Here is a 19,248-nt window from a genome sequence, read left to right on the forward strand (position 1 = left end):
CAAGTGCAGTCCTGCTATCGCCCCTTCAAACTTTTAATGGTATTCCAAGAACCTGGGACTCTTGAAAAGTGGTTTATCTCTATTTCTTCTGTAAGAGTTTTCCTCCAACCCCGAACACGGCAGCTTTGTGAGCCACTTCCATAGGAAGAGCTTCTGTCCTAATTTTGCACAGAAGGAGTTGGGGGAGGCACAGGCCACGTAAGTTATTCATAAAACATCAGGAACATTGCAAAGTTGCTTACACAAGTGCTAATTTTTGTGGGATTCTTTTTGGTAAATAATGAAAAAATATATATCTCCTCCTATGGTATTGGGAAGCCAACCCTTGATTTCCTTGTAGATCCTACTAGAAGGTGGAGCTACCAAGAGCGGGTTCCCACTACAGTGAGTGGGGCAATCAGAAACGAACAGCAGACTCCTCTACACAGCTTTGGAAGCTTCCTGTACTTCACAAGAACGCCCTTCATTAAAGATACACAAGGCACTTAGTTCTTCTTTATGGATTCTTTAAGTTTTTGACTTTGTGAGTTCGTTCACCCTCCTTCATCTGCTCCAGTATGCAAATGAGTAGGATTGTCAAGCATCCGCTCCAGCTGTAGGAAGCACTTTGTTCCCCTCCTCATATTTCTTATTCACTCCCTTATTTTTAGAGTACCTTTCCGTTATGCATGGAAAACTGCTCATACCGCAGCCAGCGAGAGCTCTGCCCTCCTCTACAAAACTATGCTGCTCTCAGTAACCCCCCCAGTGTAGCTGCATTAGGGTGGGAAATAACCCAGTCTCACCAAGGCTGCTTCTGGCTCTGGTTAGTTTACTGTGGCGACGGCTCACCCCTGTGCTATGGGCAGTATACATTAAATAAATACAATGTTGGAATAAAAACAGAACAGCATTTAAGGACCCAGTGTTTTAAGCACTTAATTAATCAGAAAGCTCATTAGCTATTTAGTGCAGAGAAGACTGGTTGGTATGAACTGGCTTGGTCTTTCACGTCGTAAAGACAAACAATACGGTTACCATGGGAAGCAACCAAGCACCCAGGGGCCAGGCAGCCTTTTTAGCTGGGCTTAAAAATTCCTGGAAAGCGTGTTTTCCTTGGTCATTTCAGCTGCCTCTCAGCATTCAACAGGCACCACTGAACCCCACCAGAATAACTCTGCTTTGAAACGGACCCAGAGAAAGCCGCTGTCTACCAAAGAGGCTCTTTAACTGCAGTGGCCACCGGGATGTGTTAAACCATGTGCCCTTGTACAAAGTTACAGCCAATCTACGGCACATTAAGCACCTTGGCCACAGCTTGGCAGAAGGAAGACAGGTCTAAAAAAAAACCCAACCCATTTAAAGGCAGAGAAGGTGACCAGAGAACATCCAGGAAAATGCAGAAGTGACAAAACTGAAACACAACCCTCCCCCCACCAAAAAAAACCCTTCAATAAAATGTATGATGTGAGCAAGGTGCCCACCTGCAGGTTAGAAAACTCAACTGGTCCCAAAACATACCCCAATGGAGGAACCAACAAGATTGCTGACTTGTTTGCTGGGGAGGTTTTATCAGAGGGGAAAAAGTGATCCTGTAAGCGCCGGATTGTCAGAGTCTCTCAGTTAGTATTCCTGGCCAGAGCTGGAGCCAGGACACACTGCAAGGTGTCTGACCCCGAACGGCTGGTCTTACACTTTTACTACAGCATCGCTGCTGAAAGACTGACGAAAAGCCAAGCGGAGTTATTTAAGCTGTTTAGCAGGGTTATGTATTAAATGGGTGAATCTTGCCTGCAAGGTTTACATCACGGGCAGGGAAATTGAGTTTTCATAAAAAATTTGGCGCTGTTCAGCCACTACTTCTCTTACGTTCTTGACAGCTGTTGCTTTTCTCGGCTACTTGGCAGCAGCAACTGGTGTTCTGGCTCCATGCTGGGAAGTGGCACTGCAGACATGGCATCAGCCATCGGGAGGTCAGCAGTGGAATACCAAATTTTAAAGCTGTCTTTTGAACTTTGTGGAGAAAAATGCTAAGTTTTCACAAACAGGTTTTAGATTTTTTTTTTTTTTTTAAACATACTTCAGGGATTGGCCATATTAACAGCATCGACAACATTTAAAGAGCTTATTAACTGCCTTTCTCACAGTTTGTTAAAGGATTATGTTTACTTGCTTGTGAATGCGGGATGACAAGAGGAAAGAAACAGAGGGATGGTACTGAATGCCCACTGCTTGCTTATTCAAGAGTCCATATGGGACAGGTAAACAGCCTGTTGCTACATAACCACGCTGTTATTACTGATTGCTGATGACATTAAATGATGGCTGGAAGTTAATTCAAAACATTAGTCTGTGTTAGAAGCACAAAGAGATGAAGAGACTGGAAATCACAAAAGGGGGAATGAAAAAACGTTGTTCTGCTCTCCCCGCCTCTCTCCACAAGGCACTGCTCTGTATTTCAAAACATCCATTATCAGGGCCTGTATAAGCTTGTTTCAGACATCCGTAGTTGGAAGCTGTTAGTTAACTACCTATCAATACAGTCTTAGGATGTGACAAAAGGATGACTTAGCACGGTGACAGCCATTTACCACAACCTCTGTTATACAACCAGCAGGAAAATGAAACCTTTATAGAAGAAAAGACAGTGACATTTTTCAATCTTCTAAAGGAAAATAACTATTTCAATCTATGTCACAGTGCATTAAGGATATAACGGAAATATTATTGAAGTGAGTATTGGCATTTTTAGCTAACTGATAACCAAAAGGGGATGGACGTTGATTTTTTTAATCAAAGTTATTTCAGCAACATGAAGGATATCCTTCCTTTTATAGGAGGGGGACAGACAGTCTGCTTTCTTAAGACAGAATAGTCACTGTCTGTAAGGGCTTCCGTAATTGACTGCTAAAACATACCTACTTTTCTTTAATTAAAAAAACAAAGATCTTTCCCCCTCCTTTAATGAATACCTGTTTCAGCAATGATGTTAGCATTATGCCTTCCTACATGGACCTTCACTACTGCACTGTGAACCCCACGTAGTTTTGTGCAAAAATGCTAAGCAGCACAACTGCAGTACAGAAGGGCAGAGGAAAGCCCCTTGTTTTCAAGAGGATTATTAATTCGCGTCTGCAGTAATTTTTCCATACTTGATGCTAATAGCTGTGGTGTCCCCAGGCCACCTCTCTACCTATTCTCAATGACATGCGCTTTACCAGCCCGTGCCTGTGATCACACGTAACATCCCTACTGTGCACATTGCAACCAATTGCTTCTATGCTAACGAAATAAACCAGTCTCCTTGCCTTTGTATTATTTCATTGCTTCCCTCACCTTAATTTTACCCTCAGCTGAAGGTGAGTTTTTCAGTCAGTTCTCTGCTGGCTACTAGTAAGCTTTTGCAGGCTGCAGTTCACTGATGACTTTTCCGTAACTACTGAATTACAGTAAGGGATAAGTGTTCAATTGCAAACCGCATTATGCTGTTAGGGTCATGTCTGGTCACAAAAAATTCCCTGTCCTACCTCTCAAGGGGTCAAAAGATAACCGTATTAAACAGTTTGCTAACTACATAACTCACTAATTGCACATAGGAATTGCATACACACAAGGTTTGAAGGGGTCTTCTCCATACTATGTGGTATTATCAGAACTTAACTAATAGTATCACTTTTACTGGGTTACTTGGGACTTGCAATTATACCTTATGCAACAATTAATTATCCTGCATGTTTGGAATCAAAAAGAAGTGTTAGTGCTAGTTTAGCCTCTTTTTTTTTTTGCTTAAGACATACTTGCTTACTCTACTCTGCAAGACTGCATCCTCTGTAATAAGCACCTTGTTGCTGCAAACGGATGAGGTTCTGGAAGTGCCAGGAAATACAGAAAACAACATTTTATCATTCCCAAACTTAAAAGTGTTTGTTTTCCTTCCTCTGCCCACACCATTGAGAAGGACCAGGTTTGTTTTTTGTAAATAAAACCAAGAGACACCACAAACAGCGGGCTCATTTCTACATTTGTACAACGCCAAATAACAGGAAACCTGAACAAAATTCTGCAAGCATCAGGCCACAGCGGAGAAACTCCAAAGCCATTTGCTAACCTAGACGGAGCCACAGGCACTCTGAGGAAAACCAAGTTATCATACACAGAAAACACTGAGCACAAATACTCTACCACCCACAAGCTAAAATTACAGCTAGCCAATTCAGATGGCCAAGTACTTTCCTTTGTGGGTGGCTGCTGAACCTTTTATTGGAGACTTCCCAGAAACAAAAGCAGCAGCTGAGACTCAACTATCTTCTGAAATCTCATTAGTAGGAAGGAAACTTAAATCTCAGTATTTGTTTATCTCTCTTTTGATTTTTGTATATAAAAACCATTATTCCAGCTGAGGTTCCCAGGAGACCGCTAACTACGTCATGAAAATTGCTGCCATAACTAACGTGAACTAGGCTGAAATTTAGTTTAGCTCACTGCAACCATGCTAGTAACTACAATCCATTCCTATTCCCTGGATATGTTTGGAAACCATGATTCTAAGACAGAAAGGCAACAGAAGACGTCAGACAGGGGGTTTAGTTTAAAGCTGTTTTATCAGTAAGTTGCAGAGAGCAACAGAAAACATGCTAGAAGAGCAGCACAGTAATTACAGACTACCAATGAGTCACCCAGGAGATCAGGGAAGGCTGCTGTAAGCATTGTAAAGCACTGACCATTTACACCAGCCTCACCTTTATTAAAGTGATAACGCTCGGACCTAATAGCATATGCGTAAGGAATATAGTCACTTGGGATTGAAAGTACTAAGTGACTGAGACCACTCTGTATCCCTTGGAAAACTGTTCCCCTCAAAAGGGACAGTTGCTTTTTTCCCCCCAAGGAAGTGGATCAAAGAGCATTTTGGAATTCATTTGGATGACTTGTGCACCAGCAGATACCTCAAGATGTAGACTTCCCAGGACGCAGACTAACCATCCTACTTACCAACGCAGGATGCTGGCCGGCCGCTCCAAACTTTGTTGTCCATGCATGTTACTATACGGTCACCTTTCAGCTGGTATCCTGGTGAACAGTAGTACTCGCACCTTGAGCCGAAGTAGGCACCATCTAAACACTTGAAGCCCCCATTGGTTGGCATGGACAAGGTGGGGCAGCGCTTTTCTGGAATAGAAAGCAAAGATTTCTGGAAACCTATTATCCCCCTTTAGAGTAATGTGAATCTGGGGCATTACAGAGAAATACGGATGCAGCTAGCAAACGACAAGTGGGAGAAAGTCATGGTCCACGTGAGGCTTATCAGCTAATTATTAGCTGCATTTCAAATTTAACTTTACATACTGAGTGGCCTAATGCCATATTTCTACCACAAAAAGATGGTAAGTGCCTATTCCTCTCTATCCAGAAAATGTTTTACTGCAAGAGCCCACTTAGACACCGGATACAAATTCTGACAGCTTACAAAATACAAGAAGGACAATATCTTAAAACAGCTTTATGGCTCTGTCATAAAATTATTCCCATAAATCAAAATCCCACACTCATAAAACGTTCCCTGTCTTTGCCCTCTGCCAACAGTATTTGTACCACTCATGATACTTTTCATGCCACGTACCACTGTAAGATCCTCAGCAACAAGCCCACATACATATCAAAGTATACTGTCGATATTTAAAATGCAAATAGCAATCCCAAGATCACTGTTCCAAAGGCAAGTAAAATTTATTATCTGCTGAATCCGAGGCGCAAGGCACACACACAGATTTCACAGCTACTTACGTTTGCACAGCACTTTCCCAGACCAGCGTTTGCTTGACTGACAAATAAGCTGCTGAGGACCATGCAGTTCGTAGCCTTTTTGACAGCGAATATCACATCTTGTCCCCAATACGTTCTTGTAATATTCCCCTTGAGGGGTCCTGCAGTTTGCATAACCATGTTTCACCTTAATGGGGGAGCACCACGGTGTTTCTAGCACAGAGAACAAAAAAAAACCCCACTCATAGTGCTTCGCAAAATGTGAAAGGTCAGACACAAACATAAAATCACTTCCTTTATTCAAGGTCACAGAGAAGAAACGGGAAAAAAAAAAGTCTTATTTAGAAAGCCACCAATCCTCAAAGTGGAGAAGTAACAGTGCAGCAAGGTGCACTAAGTCTAATAAACCAGAAGGTCAGCCCTTCAAAGACTGGCAGCTCTTTTTTATTACAAAACATTAAAGATTGTAGCCATTAGAAGGTTGGGGGGGGCTATGTTTTTTTGTCCATGGAATAAGTGTGCCATCGTGTGGACAGTTCGATGGCAACCAGACCTTTTTTCCCCTCTTTGTTTTTTAAATGGATACATCTAACTTCTCTTTGGTAACAAAAGTTTGCGTTAGGAACACCTTTGCTTTAGCTGTAATTGTAAGCTTTACAACATTTAGCTCTCTCACTGCCCGCTGAAAATAAAAACAAGTCTTCTGTAATAACTGGCGCAGTACAGGACAGTGCCGTGGCTGAACTCTGCAATATTTCAGGCTCTCCCACAATTATAAAGGATGTGACTTACATAAATGACCTTGCCGATATGTCGAGCCTGTCCACATACATCCTCCACGTGTCAGGACAACCATTCAGGGTTTAAGTATGGCTCTAGTTTTGCAAAGTTACTTTCCAAGTTAGCACCCAGGACTGCCAGGATTGAATCTGAAGGCAAGTGTCCAATCCGACAGAGTAAGCGAAGAGCTTTCGAAAAACATCTGACCTCATTCCTCTCTTCTTGGTAGTAAGCTGTATCTTCCAAGTGCAACATGCGTTCAGGCACAATGCGTGTATTTGACAGCACAAACCCCTTCCCTTCCTACTGTTAAATCCTTCAGAGGGTGCCGATGTTCATCCTATATACTTAGCACATATTCAGAAAAGGGAACCCAAGCAGCAGACATTTAAATCCAGTTCTAAATGTTCTTAAAGGTGTGGACTTCATGTGTTGTACTCTTCACCTCAAAGGATGGGTGGAGAACTACTTTTCCTTAATATCATGGAAACGTAGCCTGAAGTACAAGAACTGCCTTCTAGCTGCTCCTGGATGCAGGACAGTGACACGTGGAGGGATCCACTAAATCCGAGGGAAGTGGGAATTTGGCTGGGACTTCATGGCTAATGCTCCTACTGAGCCCACAGGACAAAGGGAAACACACGTACATAAAACTGAACCTTTAATAGATGGTCAGGGCTACACTTTGAAATACTCAGCATATGGGTACCATCTTGCGTGTGTTTAATACCATTCTGTGATACTGATGGGTGCAGTATCAAATAAATACTTCCCCTTCCCAGCCAAAGCTTAAAAACCTTTGTTTCGCTTTGACAACAGGGTGCACCAAGAAAGCTGTGCTTTTTCTGCAGCGGGCAGCTTCTCAGCTCCAAGATATGAAAAGGAGATACCGAGAGGGAGGAGGGATTAAAAGGCAAAAAGAGAAAGATGACAGGCCCTAAAATCCTGTGTGACAATGTGTGACATGCAGGAGATACATGACAAAACTTTCCAAGTCTGTAAGATGCAAAAAGCTAATAAAGATGGAAAGCTAAAGCAAGATGGAAAAGCTAAAGAAAAACCAAAACAAAACACAAAGAGTTTTAGCCTTCATCCTTAAAAACAGGAGACATTTAAAAATAATTTCTCAATCCTCTTTAGCAGATGTTCACTTCTAGCTCTTAATTCCTATAATTATTACCATTCCTATTATCATTACATTTTTCTACACAATTTGGATCAGCTCTACACATAAATAAAAAAAAAATCAATACAGCCTGGTACGCTTCTCATACATAGAATATTTACATTCAGTGTACATTGTCTCTAGGCCATATTTACGCTTTTCCAATGGAAACTACATTTTGCACCTACATTTTGCTGTGCTGCTCCTGAGTCAACACAAATACCCTCTGAGGACTAAAATCAGAGATTAATTGTCAAGCTTTTGACTAGACCAAGTGCATGTTCCTCTGGACTACTCTGTTTCTGAAGCAATCCTATTGTACTGTGACATGCTTATTTTTTGTATTTCACCAACACATGGGAAAACCCTTTACAAAGACGTGTAAGTGGCATTACTCCCAATGTCACCAAACACCCAGTAACTGAGGCACGGGAAAGGAGCAGACCAGTCTAACAGCACACAGCAGGCTGGGGGCTGATTGCACTTCAGCTTTTCGGCTCAGCCACACAATCATCCTGTCTCCGGTTGTTTTTTTTTCCAACCTATGGTCCTGTTTTCTAGAAGTACTGAATGTCAAATACATCCTCCACTCTTTACCACCATTTTTAGAACTATTTCCTGTACTTCACCCTAATCTCTATCCCATAGTTACCAAAAGACATTACAAAAAACCAACAACCAACCCAACAAAAAACACCAACAGCTGACTTGGGCCACTTTGTTGAGGGGCTGTATCACAACGGCTCACATTTTTCACGCCTGCTGTGAACCAAATTAAAACTGTGGGAGCAGGAGAGAAGCGTGAGCTAAGAGGAACAGAAGTCCGTGAGCTGCTGCTGCGGTAATGAGCGATGACAGCCCCATCTCTGCAGCCTCCTTAAACCGCCCAGCCCGCTGCCACTGGTGCCGTCTCAGGCATCGCCCCCGACCACTCTCTGGGGGAAGCCACGCACCTCGGATTCACAGGTGTCTCATTCACCTCCTGTGGAGAAATCCTCCTCCTCCTGAGCTCACAGCAGCTTCTCCATAATCTCCCCTTCAGTGGTCTTATCCCCCAAATTTCCAACTTTTCCGTCCCGCTTGTTCTTCTCCCACCCCAAGACCCTAAACTACTTTTATTTTTTAAATGAATAATAAAAAAAAGTATTTACCGCTTGCTGTAGGATCTCCTTAACTAAGGAGGAGGCCTCAGTTTTTCTGCAGAGGGGTTTAAACCTGAAGCTCCTAGGAGAACACTGACCGAAGAGGCACAACAAGGGGGATGAAGACTCAGGCAGGCTGAGCTTTTGCCCCAGCCAGCTAGGTAATCCTTCAGCAAATCAGTTCCAAGATATTTATGCCTCAGGTTTTCCGCATATAAAAGGTGCAAACGCACGTGGCTGATTTCCTTTGTAAAGGGTGTGAAGACAAATTGACTTTGCAACATGTTCAAGAGGCTAATAAAATAATAATAATTAAAAAAGGCAAAGCAGCTGTTTCAGGTATTGCAAATTGCCTGAGTTTTTCTGCAAATTTTTGCAGCTTTACAAACATGCTTGCCTTGAATAAACAGCTGCATATATATTTTTTTAAAAAAGTAGCTAACAGCTAACAAATGCAGTTTAAAGCACAAACAGAATACTGAAAAAGCCCCTCCTGTAGTGTCGTTGCAGCTACGGTGGTCTACAGAGAGAAACAGAGCAAGGCGCCTAGGGAGGGGTAACACATCTTTTACTGGACCAAATGGTACTGTCAGAAAGAAAAACAAAACCAGACATCCTTTTGGATGCAGATAACTTGGAGAGCTTAGGAGGAACATCTGTTTGATCTAAAACATTATTATGCTTACTCTAGAACTGAACCTGATTAGAAAAAAAGCGGGTGAGGCAGGGCTTATAAGGGGGCAAATATCTGGGTTTAGACCAACTGATATCACTGAAAAAAACCCCAGCTAACTTGAAAAGCTTATGTGCCTGAAAGCACATCAAACGATACAACAAAGTTTCAGATCAAAGTTTGTTTATTTTTAAGTGAAGGCACATATTCATTTTCAAAGGCTAAGCAGTTAACGTGGAGTATTTATGGAATATGAGGGCTAGATGGGGCCCCAGGAGGTCACACAAGCTGTTCCCTGCCTCAAGACAAGATCAGCCATGTTCCCGAAGGCTTTGGGAATAAGAAAAGTTACAGGTTCCCCAGGCACCTCTTCTGGAGCTTCACTATCTGTACTGGGCTCTGTTCACCTAACTGAAATTTGAGTTTTTACTTACCAGGACTTATTTAGTATTTTTTTTTCTGTTTAACAGAAGGTTCGCACCATTCCTTAGAGATACAATAGCCTGCATTTAACACTTGGTAGTAAAACATTTCAGAGACTCACTGCTGCATTTGAAACCACCGGAAAACGGGCAGCAAGCAGAAATGGCTGAAGCCACAATGTTGCCTCTACAGCTAGGGCTACCGTTTGATCAATACGGGATTTGAAAAAATACATCAGGAACATCAGATCATCAGTGGCTCTAGAGCTGTGATGCACACAGGAACGGCTGTACTCGGGAAGCCTGTCCTCATCAAATGTGATCCCAGCCAGCCATGCCAAGCGAGTGGAAGGAAAGCATTTTCTAAAGCATCGTCTCCTCTCAATCCTGTTTAAACAGCAGCTTCAGCTGAGCCTTTCCTTCACAAGCAGCATGCAAAGGGGCAGGCTGCACTGTTGCTTGCTGTTACACCATCCAACAGGGCTGAGGGTTCACCAGGGAGGAAAGGAAAAACTCTTTAAAAATGCTGTGGGCACAGAAAGTCTCGGTGACGTTCCTCTGGAAAGCTGAGCAAGTTGAAAAACATCCAGATGAATACAAAAGGGTTTGGTAGGAGGTCCGATTTCTCCACCCCCCCACCCCACCCAATAAACTGCAGTGTTTTGTTTGCAGATGCCAAAGAGGACGAATTTGTGTGCTTGCTTGCACTGCTTAGTGAGAGCGTGTGCAAAGAAAAGCCAATGCTGCTTACATATGCTATCATCAGTTGAGAACATCCATTTAGGTATTTGTCACTGGGAAGTTTTATCTGCCGAGCAATGGGCCATACCCAAAATGCTGGACTGCACATATAAGGAGAAGCTCTGAACGCAGCTACTCAGCCCATTTTCCCTTGCTTTGTCTTTCTCCATCCCCTTCCCCCCAGTACCAACTTAAATAAGTATGCTAATGAAGAGTGAGCCTTTTCTACTCCAACGTTTTATACTCTTAGATTCACATTGTCTGATCTTCAACATTTGGCAGTAGCGCTTCCAAACTCAGAGCAGTTTTTAATACGTGCGTGAATGAGTCATTATGTTTCACTTACCCTGGTGACACTTTGGCTGACATGGGTATAATCCATTTTGGATCACCATATAAAAGGAATTGATACAGAACCCGCATTTTAACTACTTGCCTGCCCTGGCATGAATTGGCACTGATATATCTCTGTGATCTCTGGAATTCTTTTTCTATGTGTCTGCTGAGGGTTACACGTTAAAAGGCAAAGAAAAATGAGTTTACCTAAACAAAGCTTTAGAGAAATATTTCTGCATGTGTTTGAAAGCAAAATTTTATACTGAAGTATTTTACTGGGAGGAACATAAGACATTTATGGAAAGAGCAACATAGCTATAGCATCTGTGCTTTCCTCTGTTGTTCATAAATGTCTGAATCACTTTATGACTTATCTCTTACAAGGCCCATTGATTCTTTGCAGAGAATCGCTAACGTACAAGACACCAATGCCCAGTATTTTCAAGTAATCAAAATGATTATATTACAATGGTAGCGTGTCCACAGATTAGTTTGCTGCAGTTACTATTTAAAGTGACAAATTACATGCTATGTTCCTTTATTGTTTAGGCTTCTGAGGGATTTTGGCAGTGGAGAGGGCTATTGAGACAGAAGCAGACCTTTTAAGAAAATGGACACAGTAAATGGAAGATTTTCTGTTGGTGGCAAAAAACTTCTCAATCCTGCTGAACAGCAAAATCTTCTAGAATAGGGAAGAAAACCTGAACTTGCTTTATAAACATGCAAGTCCATTCACTCATTCATCCAGCTACATATTTTGGTTTTGGAATGTACACGTTCATTTGTTAAACACATTTCACTTGGCATTTCAGCTAGCAGGTTAACCTGAAACGCGATCAACTTTATGGTAAAAATAAAGTCATGAAAATCAAGTTCTCTTACGTATAATTCTACACATTACCATCAGCAGGCCCAGGTTTTGAGTCAGCTTATCATTGATGGTTTTGTTAGGATGTATGAAGAATAAAGAGAAGCTCTTCCTAGATTTTCATGATTTAATAGCCTGATCTTCCAAAGCAAAGGCAGTGCAAAAGTTACTTACTCAGGTGCATAAGAGAGTGATGATCAGCACTTGGTCTAATTTCCATTGTTAAAAAAAAGTAGAAAATAAATCTTGATCTAAAAATCCATGAGAAAACCCATGGAGTTGGATCTCCAAGATTTTTTTTAATCCATGGAAAGAAAAAGAAGGAAGGTTTCTCTCAGCAATCAGCTGATCCTCTTTAGCACATAAGCAAAGCATTCACCTTTATATCTATTGCGTGCATACACATCTTCGTCGTCTTCAAGGGGTGAATATCCCGATCCTACAATACAAAATAGAGAAAAAAACTGCAGCAAGAAAGGAAATATAAATTAAGAATAAAAGAAAGCTTTGCGAAAAGACATGCAAGATTAGGATGCGATAATCTGTGCAATGCCATCAGCATGGGCTTCTGTGAAGCTCAGATTCATAGCAGACCCAGTTTATAGTGAATTTGGAAGGGGCAAATTGATTTGACGATCAAGTGAAATAGTAAATCTCTCTCACTGCTACTCGAGCAGTGTTGTGCAATGCCACGTTGCACATGTCAAGTCAGAGCTCCTCTGTTATGCAAAGCCCACCACCTATCATGAAGTTGATCTATTAAGCAGAGAGAACAGAGCAGGTACAGGTGAAGGGGCACATCACAGGTTTCACTATAAAGTGGTTCCATAGCGTAAGTGGCTGTTAATAGCCATCAGGCCAAACAGCAGAAGTAAAATGTGCATAACTCAAGAACAACCCTCTTTTACAACCTGTATGATCTTCATACCAAGAACAAAACACTGAGGTGCATTACCTGCCACACAAGTTACACTCAAATCAAAACCACAGTTTGGTATCAAGCAGTCTTCTGGAGTTGTTAAAAAACAAAGAGATAGTTCTGTACTTTTAAAAACCTGTGCAACAGTTAAAATCTTAAAATAAAGGTAGAAACTGCTGTATAAAAAACAGAAACCATCTGGAGCACCACCACTCAAGTAATTCATCAATAAAACATGGCAGTCAGCAAGAAAGCCTTCAAAATATCCTCAAGTGACATTTATTTAAAATAAGCAGCTTCAGAGCATGAAGTCTAGTCGAAATTCTAGATAAGTCTTCTCCAAGAAAGCGGTCTCACAAATTTCCCCTCTGAGAAATCTTTCCAAAAACCTTGCATGCAATAGGCAGGTACGAAGGAGGCTCAGCACTACGCTACAAGAGCTTCTGACGCATAGTATCTCAAATTACAGCTATGGGGATATTTCATCACCATTTATCCAGGTGTGACAACGCGGTCTGTATCAGTTGCTGCTTAAAGTTAGGCTAAATAAAATAATTCAGGCACCTCAATAAGCTATTAACTTCGTGTGCAAAGCATACAATTTTCTGCAGAAATCATAGCCAAAAGACATTAATGGCTAGCATGATTTAGCATAAGGATAAGAGAGCTAGCGTAACAATGTTTGTCTCCCCAAAATTGCTATCAGCATCTGTCAACAGATTCCACTTATTATAAAAAAAGAAATAAACTTCCCAGAAACCAGTGAAACTTTATTTCTTACTCTACCAGCCTCAGGAAAACCCAGGAGAGAAACCCAGCCCATGTCTCTGCAGCTGCTCCACGGGAATAGCTTTACTGCATCAGTGCCCTCCACAACATCAGCTGCAGCGCTGCTCGCAAGGGTTTGGGCCACCTGGAGATGAGGCATTTTGCATCTCCCGTGACCCTTCTCGCCTCCTCACTTGCTCGCTGGATGCCAGCACCCAGGACCCAGCACTCACTCCAGGAACCGCAGGGAAGAAGGGGACACGTGTGCTCCACCATTGGTGCAAAATCTTACACCAATACTACAGCTATGTGAACCACACTCCTACATGTGAAAAACCAAGAGAGTCGTACTCAAATCTACCATAAAAGCAGCAAAAAACCACAATTCACCTCGGGGCTGATTCAAAGCTTGCTGTTATCACCGAGAATCCTCCCACCAGTTTTCAGAAGGCTTCGAGCTGGGACCTGACAAAGCCAACTTCCAGACAGCTGCTCCCCTGAAATCGAGGGCTCTATACAGCACAGGCTTCCAATCGCTTGGGAGCCACTTCTCTGCATTTTCAAATTTGTGTTGTTGTGGTTGAAGTTTTGATGACTAAACACTATCTCTGAGAAACTTCTCGAGATAAAAATGTTAAAGTTTGTTGTGCTGTAAGTATGTGTAACATCAAGAGCAAGCTGTGATCCCTGAGGGCTTCATGGAAGCCTTGATATGTAAATGAACACCTCTAAACATCAATTATTCTGTCAGAAATTGGGATACTCTTTGCTATTTACTCAGTTTGAGATAAAACCATTATCTCAGTGTTATCATTCTTAATTGTCCAAATTTTAATGTGCAGTGATGTTAGCATTTAAAATCAGTAAATGTTAGAGCCATATCAGGTCTTGCACATTTACCTTTCCGTAGATGAGAAATAACTAAATGCATTTGGAAGTCATCTAACAAAAATTGGCCTTAAAGAGTTATTTCTACTCTTGCCCTGAAACAAGGCTCGGTTCATGGAGTTTGACATCTCCCATTTCCAGCTCATTTTCTAGCTTGAAGTGAGAAGCACTGTGGGTTTCTCTCCTAACAAGGAATGTTTCGTTAATGTTAACAACAACAGCGGGCCTGGCCTGGGGAACCATGGGAGAGGTTGTCCTCACGCTACCCAGGGAGCATCTCACTCACAACTTTTCCACAGCCTGATCTCACAGGGAGCCCACTGGCTGATGCCGGCTCTCAGCGGGGCCTGTGCAAGATGGAGGCACAAAGGGTAGTTTGGCCATTGCCCACCGGCACCAGGCCACACCATGAAGAATAAACCCAATCCAGAGGGCTGTCCCTGAAGAGCTGGGCTGGCTCTGGAAGGACGAATCTACACCACCATGCCGCTGCCCTGGGCACTGCAGCACCACCTCACACAGAGGTGCTGGCTTTTCTCCTGTCTCCACATGCCCTTCTTCACACGTCCCTGGACCTGATATGCTCACAGAATCACAGAGTGGTGGGGGTTGGAAGGGACCTTCAGAGATCATCTGGTCCGACCCCCCTGCCAAAGCAGGTTCACGTAGAGCACGTTGAACAGGAACACATCCAGGTGGGTTTTGAATATCTCCAGAGACGGAGACTCCACCACCTCTCTGGGCAGCCTGTTCCAGTGCTCTGCCACCCTCAGGGTAAAGAAGTTATTTCTTATGTTGAGACGGAATTTCCCGTGTTCCAGTCTGTGCCCATTGCCCCTTGTCCTGTTGCTGGGCACCACTGAAAGAGCCTGGCCCCATCCTCTTGACACCTGCCCTTTAGATATTTATAAACATCGATGAGATCTCCCGTGCCTCTCCCCATATTCACCCATCCACGTTGTGCTGACAGAGGCCGTACAGGGCGTACAGCTGTGTTACGCAGCAGCCCGCCATCAGAACTGTCCTGCTTTGGCAGATGGTTTCTGTCCCAGCAGCGACGAGGCCTGACCTGGCGCCTCATTCCCCACTGCTGCCACCCCATAAGCCATCCTGAGCAAATCACCATGGCATCTTCATTTTCTCAGCCACAAAACAAAGTACTTCTGCTTCACATACGTTCAGAATTAGCTACCAAGCCACATAAGGACAAAGCATTGTTCTGTGTGTGAAGTGCTAAAGTTATCACAGTACAAAAACTGGGTATTTGAGGAAGAATGACAAGAACAACAAGCTGCTTTACAGCTGTCTCACATCACGGTTCAGGATACGGCAGGTTCCTGCAAAAAACAGCTGTGGATTTTGCTCTAGCAGACAACAAGCAAAATGCATGAAATAACAATTTTAAGATTAATCAATTATGAGATTAATCTATGGACTTAAACCAATTCTGTTTATGTTAGGAAAAAAGATTTCTTTATTCACAAAATATTCACTACGTTGTTCTACCTGGGTGATGCCTAGGAAAGCCTTCTCTTTACATACATTTTATTAGGGCATAGAGTTTTAATGAGACTACACGCCACCTAGCAGAAAAACACACAGCAGTGTCTGTCACCAAGAACCCAACAGTCTGTGCTGAATGAACAAATCCAGGGATATGACTGCCAGACAGGGCAGAAGGAGCTGCGACAGTAAGCTGGTAAGCCTTCTGATGAGGTAAAAAACCTTGTACAAGAAGCATTCACTACTAAGAGAACACATTTACTATTCAAACTGGCATGCTAATGGGACGCTCAGACACACAGCAGTTACCCATTTGTGCACAACCTAAATCAGACCATTTCGGGATCAGTTTTGCCTGAGTTTTGTGGTTGCCAAATCCAGTCCAAGCGTCCCGATGCCAGCCTTCAAGCCAATTCTCATTCAGCAGAACACTTAAGTATCTCCTGAAGTGATCTCACCAGCCTCAAAGGGGATCACTTGTTTAACCCTAAACCCACTCAAAATTGATTACAGATGTTTACATTCAACATCAAGCATCTGATGAAGCAGTCTGGTGCTTTAGCACCACAATCTACATCCAGTGAAGGCAGCTATTCTCAGTTTCTCATGTCGGCTCCATTTCCACACTTACAGCCCAGTATTTGCTCTCCTGGCCAGGGGCCTTGGTCTACTGAAAGGGAGGGAAAGAGAACATACTGCTACATTCCTGAACAGGCAAAGATTACAATGGCACATTCACGTATGCACAAAATACAAGATATATAAATTAAATACAGCTAAACATGCATTGAACAAGATGCTTCCTTTATTTCTAGGATCGGATCATCCTCCCCTTTGCCGGTTTGTTAATAAGGTTACAAAAGCTTTGACAGGAGGGTATTTCGATTGCTACACTAGAGTGACAATCAATTTGTTGGTGTTTGCTGAGCCAGAGGAGGAAGACAAATGCTATCAGATCGCAGAGGAAGTTTTAAGAGGAGTCCTGCTGTCCCTCAGTTTGGCTCAAAACCCGACTTTCTTATGTACATTACTCCTTTGTGCACCACAGATCCCTGAGCAGAGAGAAAGACACTATTTCAGACTACAAGATCCCAAATTTCACCACAACTGTCAGGCACACCAATTTAGGCCACAGCAGGCAAAACCTCTCTAATGGGTAGGTAACCTCCACAATAAAACCTTTCAGATATGGTATTAACCTTTTTTTAATTAATTAATTAATCCTGATTAACCTTTAATCGGAAAACAATCTTTCCATTCTGCCTTACCGCCTCAAATGTCTCCAGAACTGGAAAAGCTACCAACAATTGCTTAGGCATCTTGATCCTACAAAAAACGAAAAACTTTGCATTGTTTCCAACCTGAAAACAGGCACTTTCTCACTGGTTTAATTCTGATGAGCAGCACCAAGGCAAGGTTTAAAATAATAATAACAATGTAGAAAAAAAAAATCAATACTGAAAGAAGACTTAAAGGTTTCTTTAAAATAAAGGAAAACCAGAGCACCAGTAAGCGAGGAACACAATATTAAAGCCTGCAACTGCATATAAACCTTAGCAGAGTGATTCACGGTAAGATCTTTACCACGGTCGCTGAGATTACGCGCACACGGGTAAAGGGAACAAGGATTCTGGTGCACTGTTTGATGCCACTGGTTATGTGAGTGATTGCACGTGGGCAAACGTAGGATCATGCACATGGGACTCCTCTCCCCATTGCAAAGTTCACCCATGCAGGTCTGCTGGCAGAATCAGGGCACCAGAACATAATGTCATATGCAGGTGTGCACACGAACAACATTTAACACGCTACTGCGTTATAAATCCTTTATAAATGAGAATAAGAAGGAATATGGACTATAAAGGCAGGATAGCTACGCAAACTTGTTTTTCTCATGACTGACATAAAATTTCTTAACCCTTTTTGAGTTGGATGAACTGAAAATAAGCTTCAGGCAACAACAGCGTACTTCATGAAACCAATCGGGAATCTTTTACAGTTCACTGTCCTGAGACAGGACAAGTTCAGGCACTTAAGTACAAGAGGCTACAGCATTTAGCCTGCAATGAGGGCTTTTGTCTGAACAGCAATGCTCACCTTCCTAATTGAGCACCAGGAAGACTGAAGAGTTTCGTATCTACTGTACTTGCAGTCCTGCAGAATACATTAATAAAAGCTCAGATTTTTTTAGGTGATGCTATTTTGTCAATTAAGACCACCGAGTTTCTTAAGTCTTTTTTTTTCTTTCCCCTTCTTCTTTCTCATGGTCTTCGTCTCGGGGTTTATAAGGATTACGTACAATTGAGGTACATACTATACAGCAGCAAAAGTCAGTGTTCCAGTTTATGCTCTACTGAAGCTTGAAGTCTTAAATATAGCACCAATTTACTTAAGTATGTATTTCAGTACAGAGGACTGCATTTCCAATTTTTCGAACATTGCTGGGAAAAGGAGAACAGAAAAGCCAGCCCTAAAAATACAGTGATAATTTCCAATTTCAGCTGCATAGCAAATTTCATAGAATAACCAAAAGGAAAACAAAGCGAAAAAACCCCAAAACAAAACAAAAAACAGTTTTAAGGACACTGTGTGTTGCGCACAGGGAAACAACGTGAGTTAAATGAGCTTAGCTGGCATATTCTCTGGTCTGTGGGCACTGTCTGCTCTTGATAGTGGGAGGAAAGGAAGGCTCATTCCAGAGGCTATCTATCCAAAAAAGATGAGAGCACTTGGGAATTCCTTCCATATTCAAACAGCTGATCAGTTTAAGCACGTGTAAGAAGAGGATGACAAGTTTCCACCAGTAAGTCTGTAACATCTGGATTTAGTTCCTCCAATGTTTTGCCTCAGAGTTTTACATTCCACTGCACCTGAAGCCATATCAAATACATGAACTAAAAAAACTTAGTTTTATGTGCAGCAGACTGTAGAGCTTCTTGCGGTACAGCAGGGCTAGGTCACACTAAGACCTCAGAAGTCTGGAAGACATACATGAGGTGGCAGAGAAGGTACCAAACATGGTCACGACCATCATGTTAGAGGGCTTTACTTTGTGTGAGAGAATACTTGTACTCATTTTATGATGGCAGTAAAAACGGAAAGACAGGTGTTTTCATCTCATTCTTTACTGGTTGAACATTACGCCCCAGTTCTGCAAAGCTTGTGCTTAAATGCCATTGGCTTCAGTGAGATTTCAGTCTTTGTTTAAAAGCTGTCTGCACACTTAGGTGTTTTGTTGCATCTGGTCTGAAAGGCTTAAAAAAAGCCCATAACAAATATAAAAGTAATTTTGTTACATAAA

At 42.3% G+C, this 19,248-nt stretch overlaps 1 protein-coding gene across 3 annotated transcripts in view; it reads right to left on the reverse strand.

The window, feature by feature from the left end:
- Positions 1-19,248, reverse strand: part of SRPX (sushi repeat containing protein X-linked) — a 47,111-nt gene that overhangs the window by 7,612 nt on the left and 20,251 nt on the right. The window contains exons 2-4 of one of the 3 annotated variants that reach the window (XM_063343803.1): positions 12,249-12,308; positions 5,764-5,955; positions 4,972-5,148 (exon numbers count right to left, since the gene is read on the reverse strand). In XM_063343803.1, the coding sequence (XP_063199873.1) occupies positions 4,972-5,148; positions 5,764-5,955; positions 12,249-12,308 (429 nt within the window). Of the gene's footprint in view, positions 1-4,971; positions 5,149-5,763; positions 5,956-12,043; positions 12,115-12,248; positions 12,309-19,248 lie in introns of those variants that run through there. The other 2 variants (XM_063343818.1, XM_063343809.1) reach the window with 2 other exon arrangements.

Source organism: Chroicocephalus ridibundus, chromosome 1 (assembly GCF_963924245.1).
Source record: "Chroicocephalus ridibundus chromosome 1, bChrRid1.1, whole genome shotgun sequence".
NCBI lineage: Eukaryota > Metazoa > Chordata > Aves > Charadriiformes > Laridae > Chroicocephalus > Chroicocephalus ridibundus.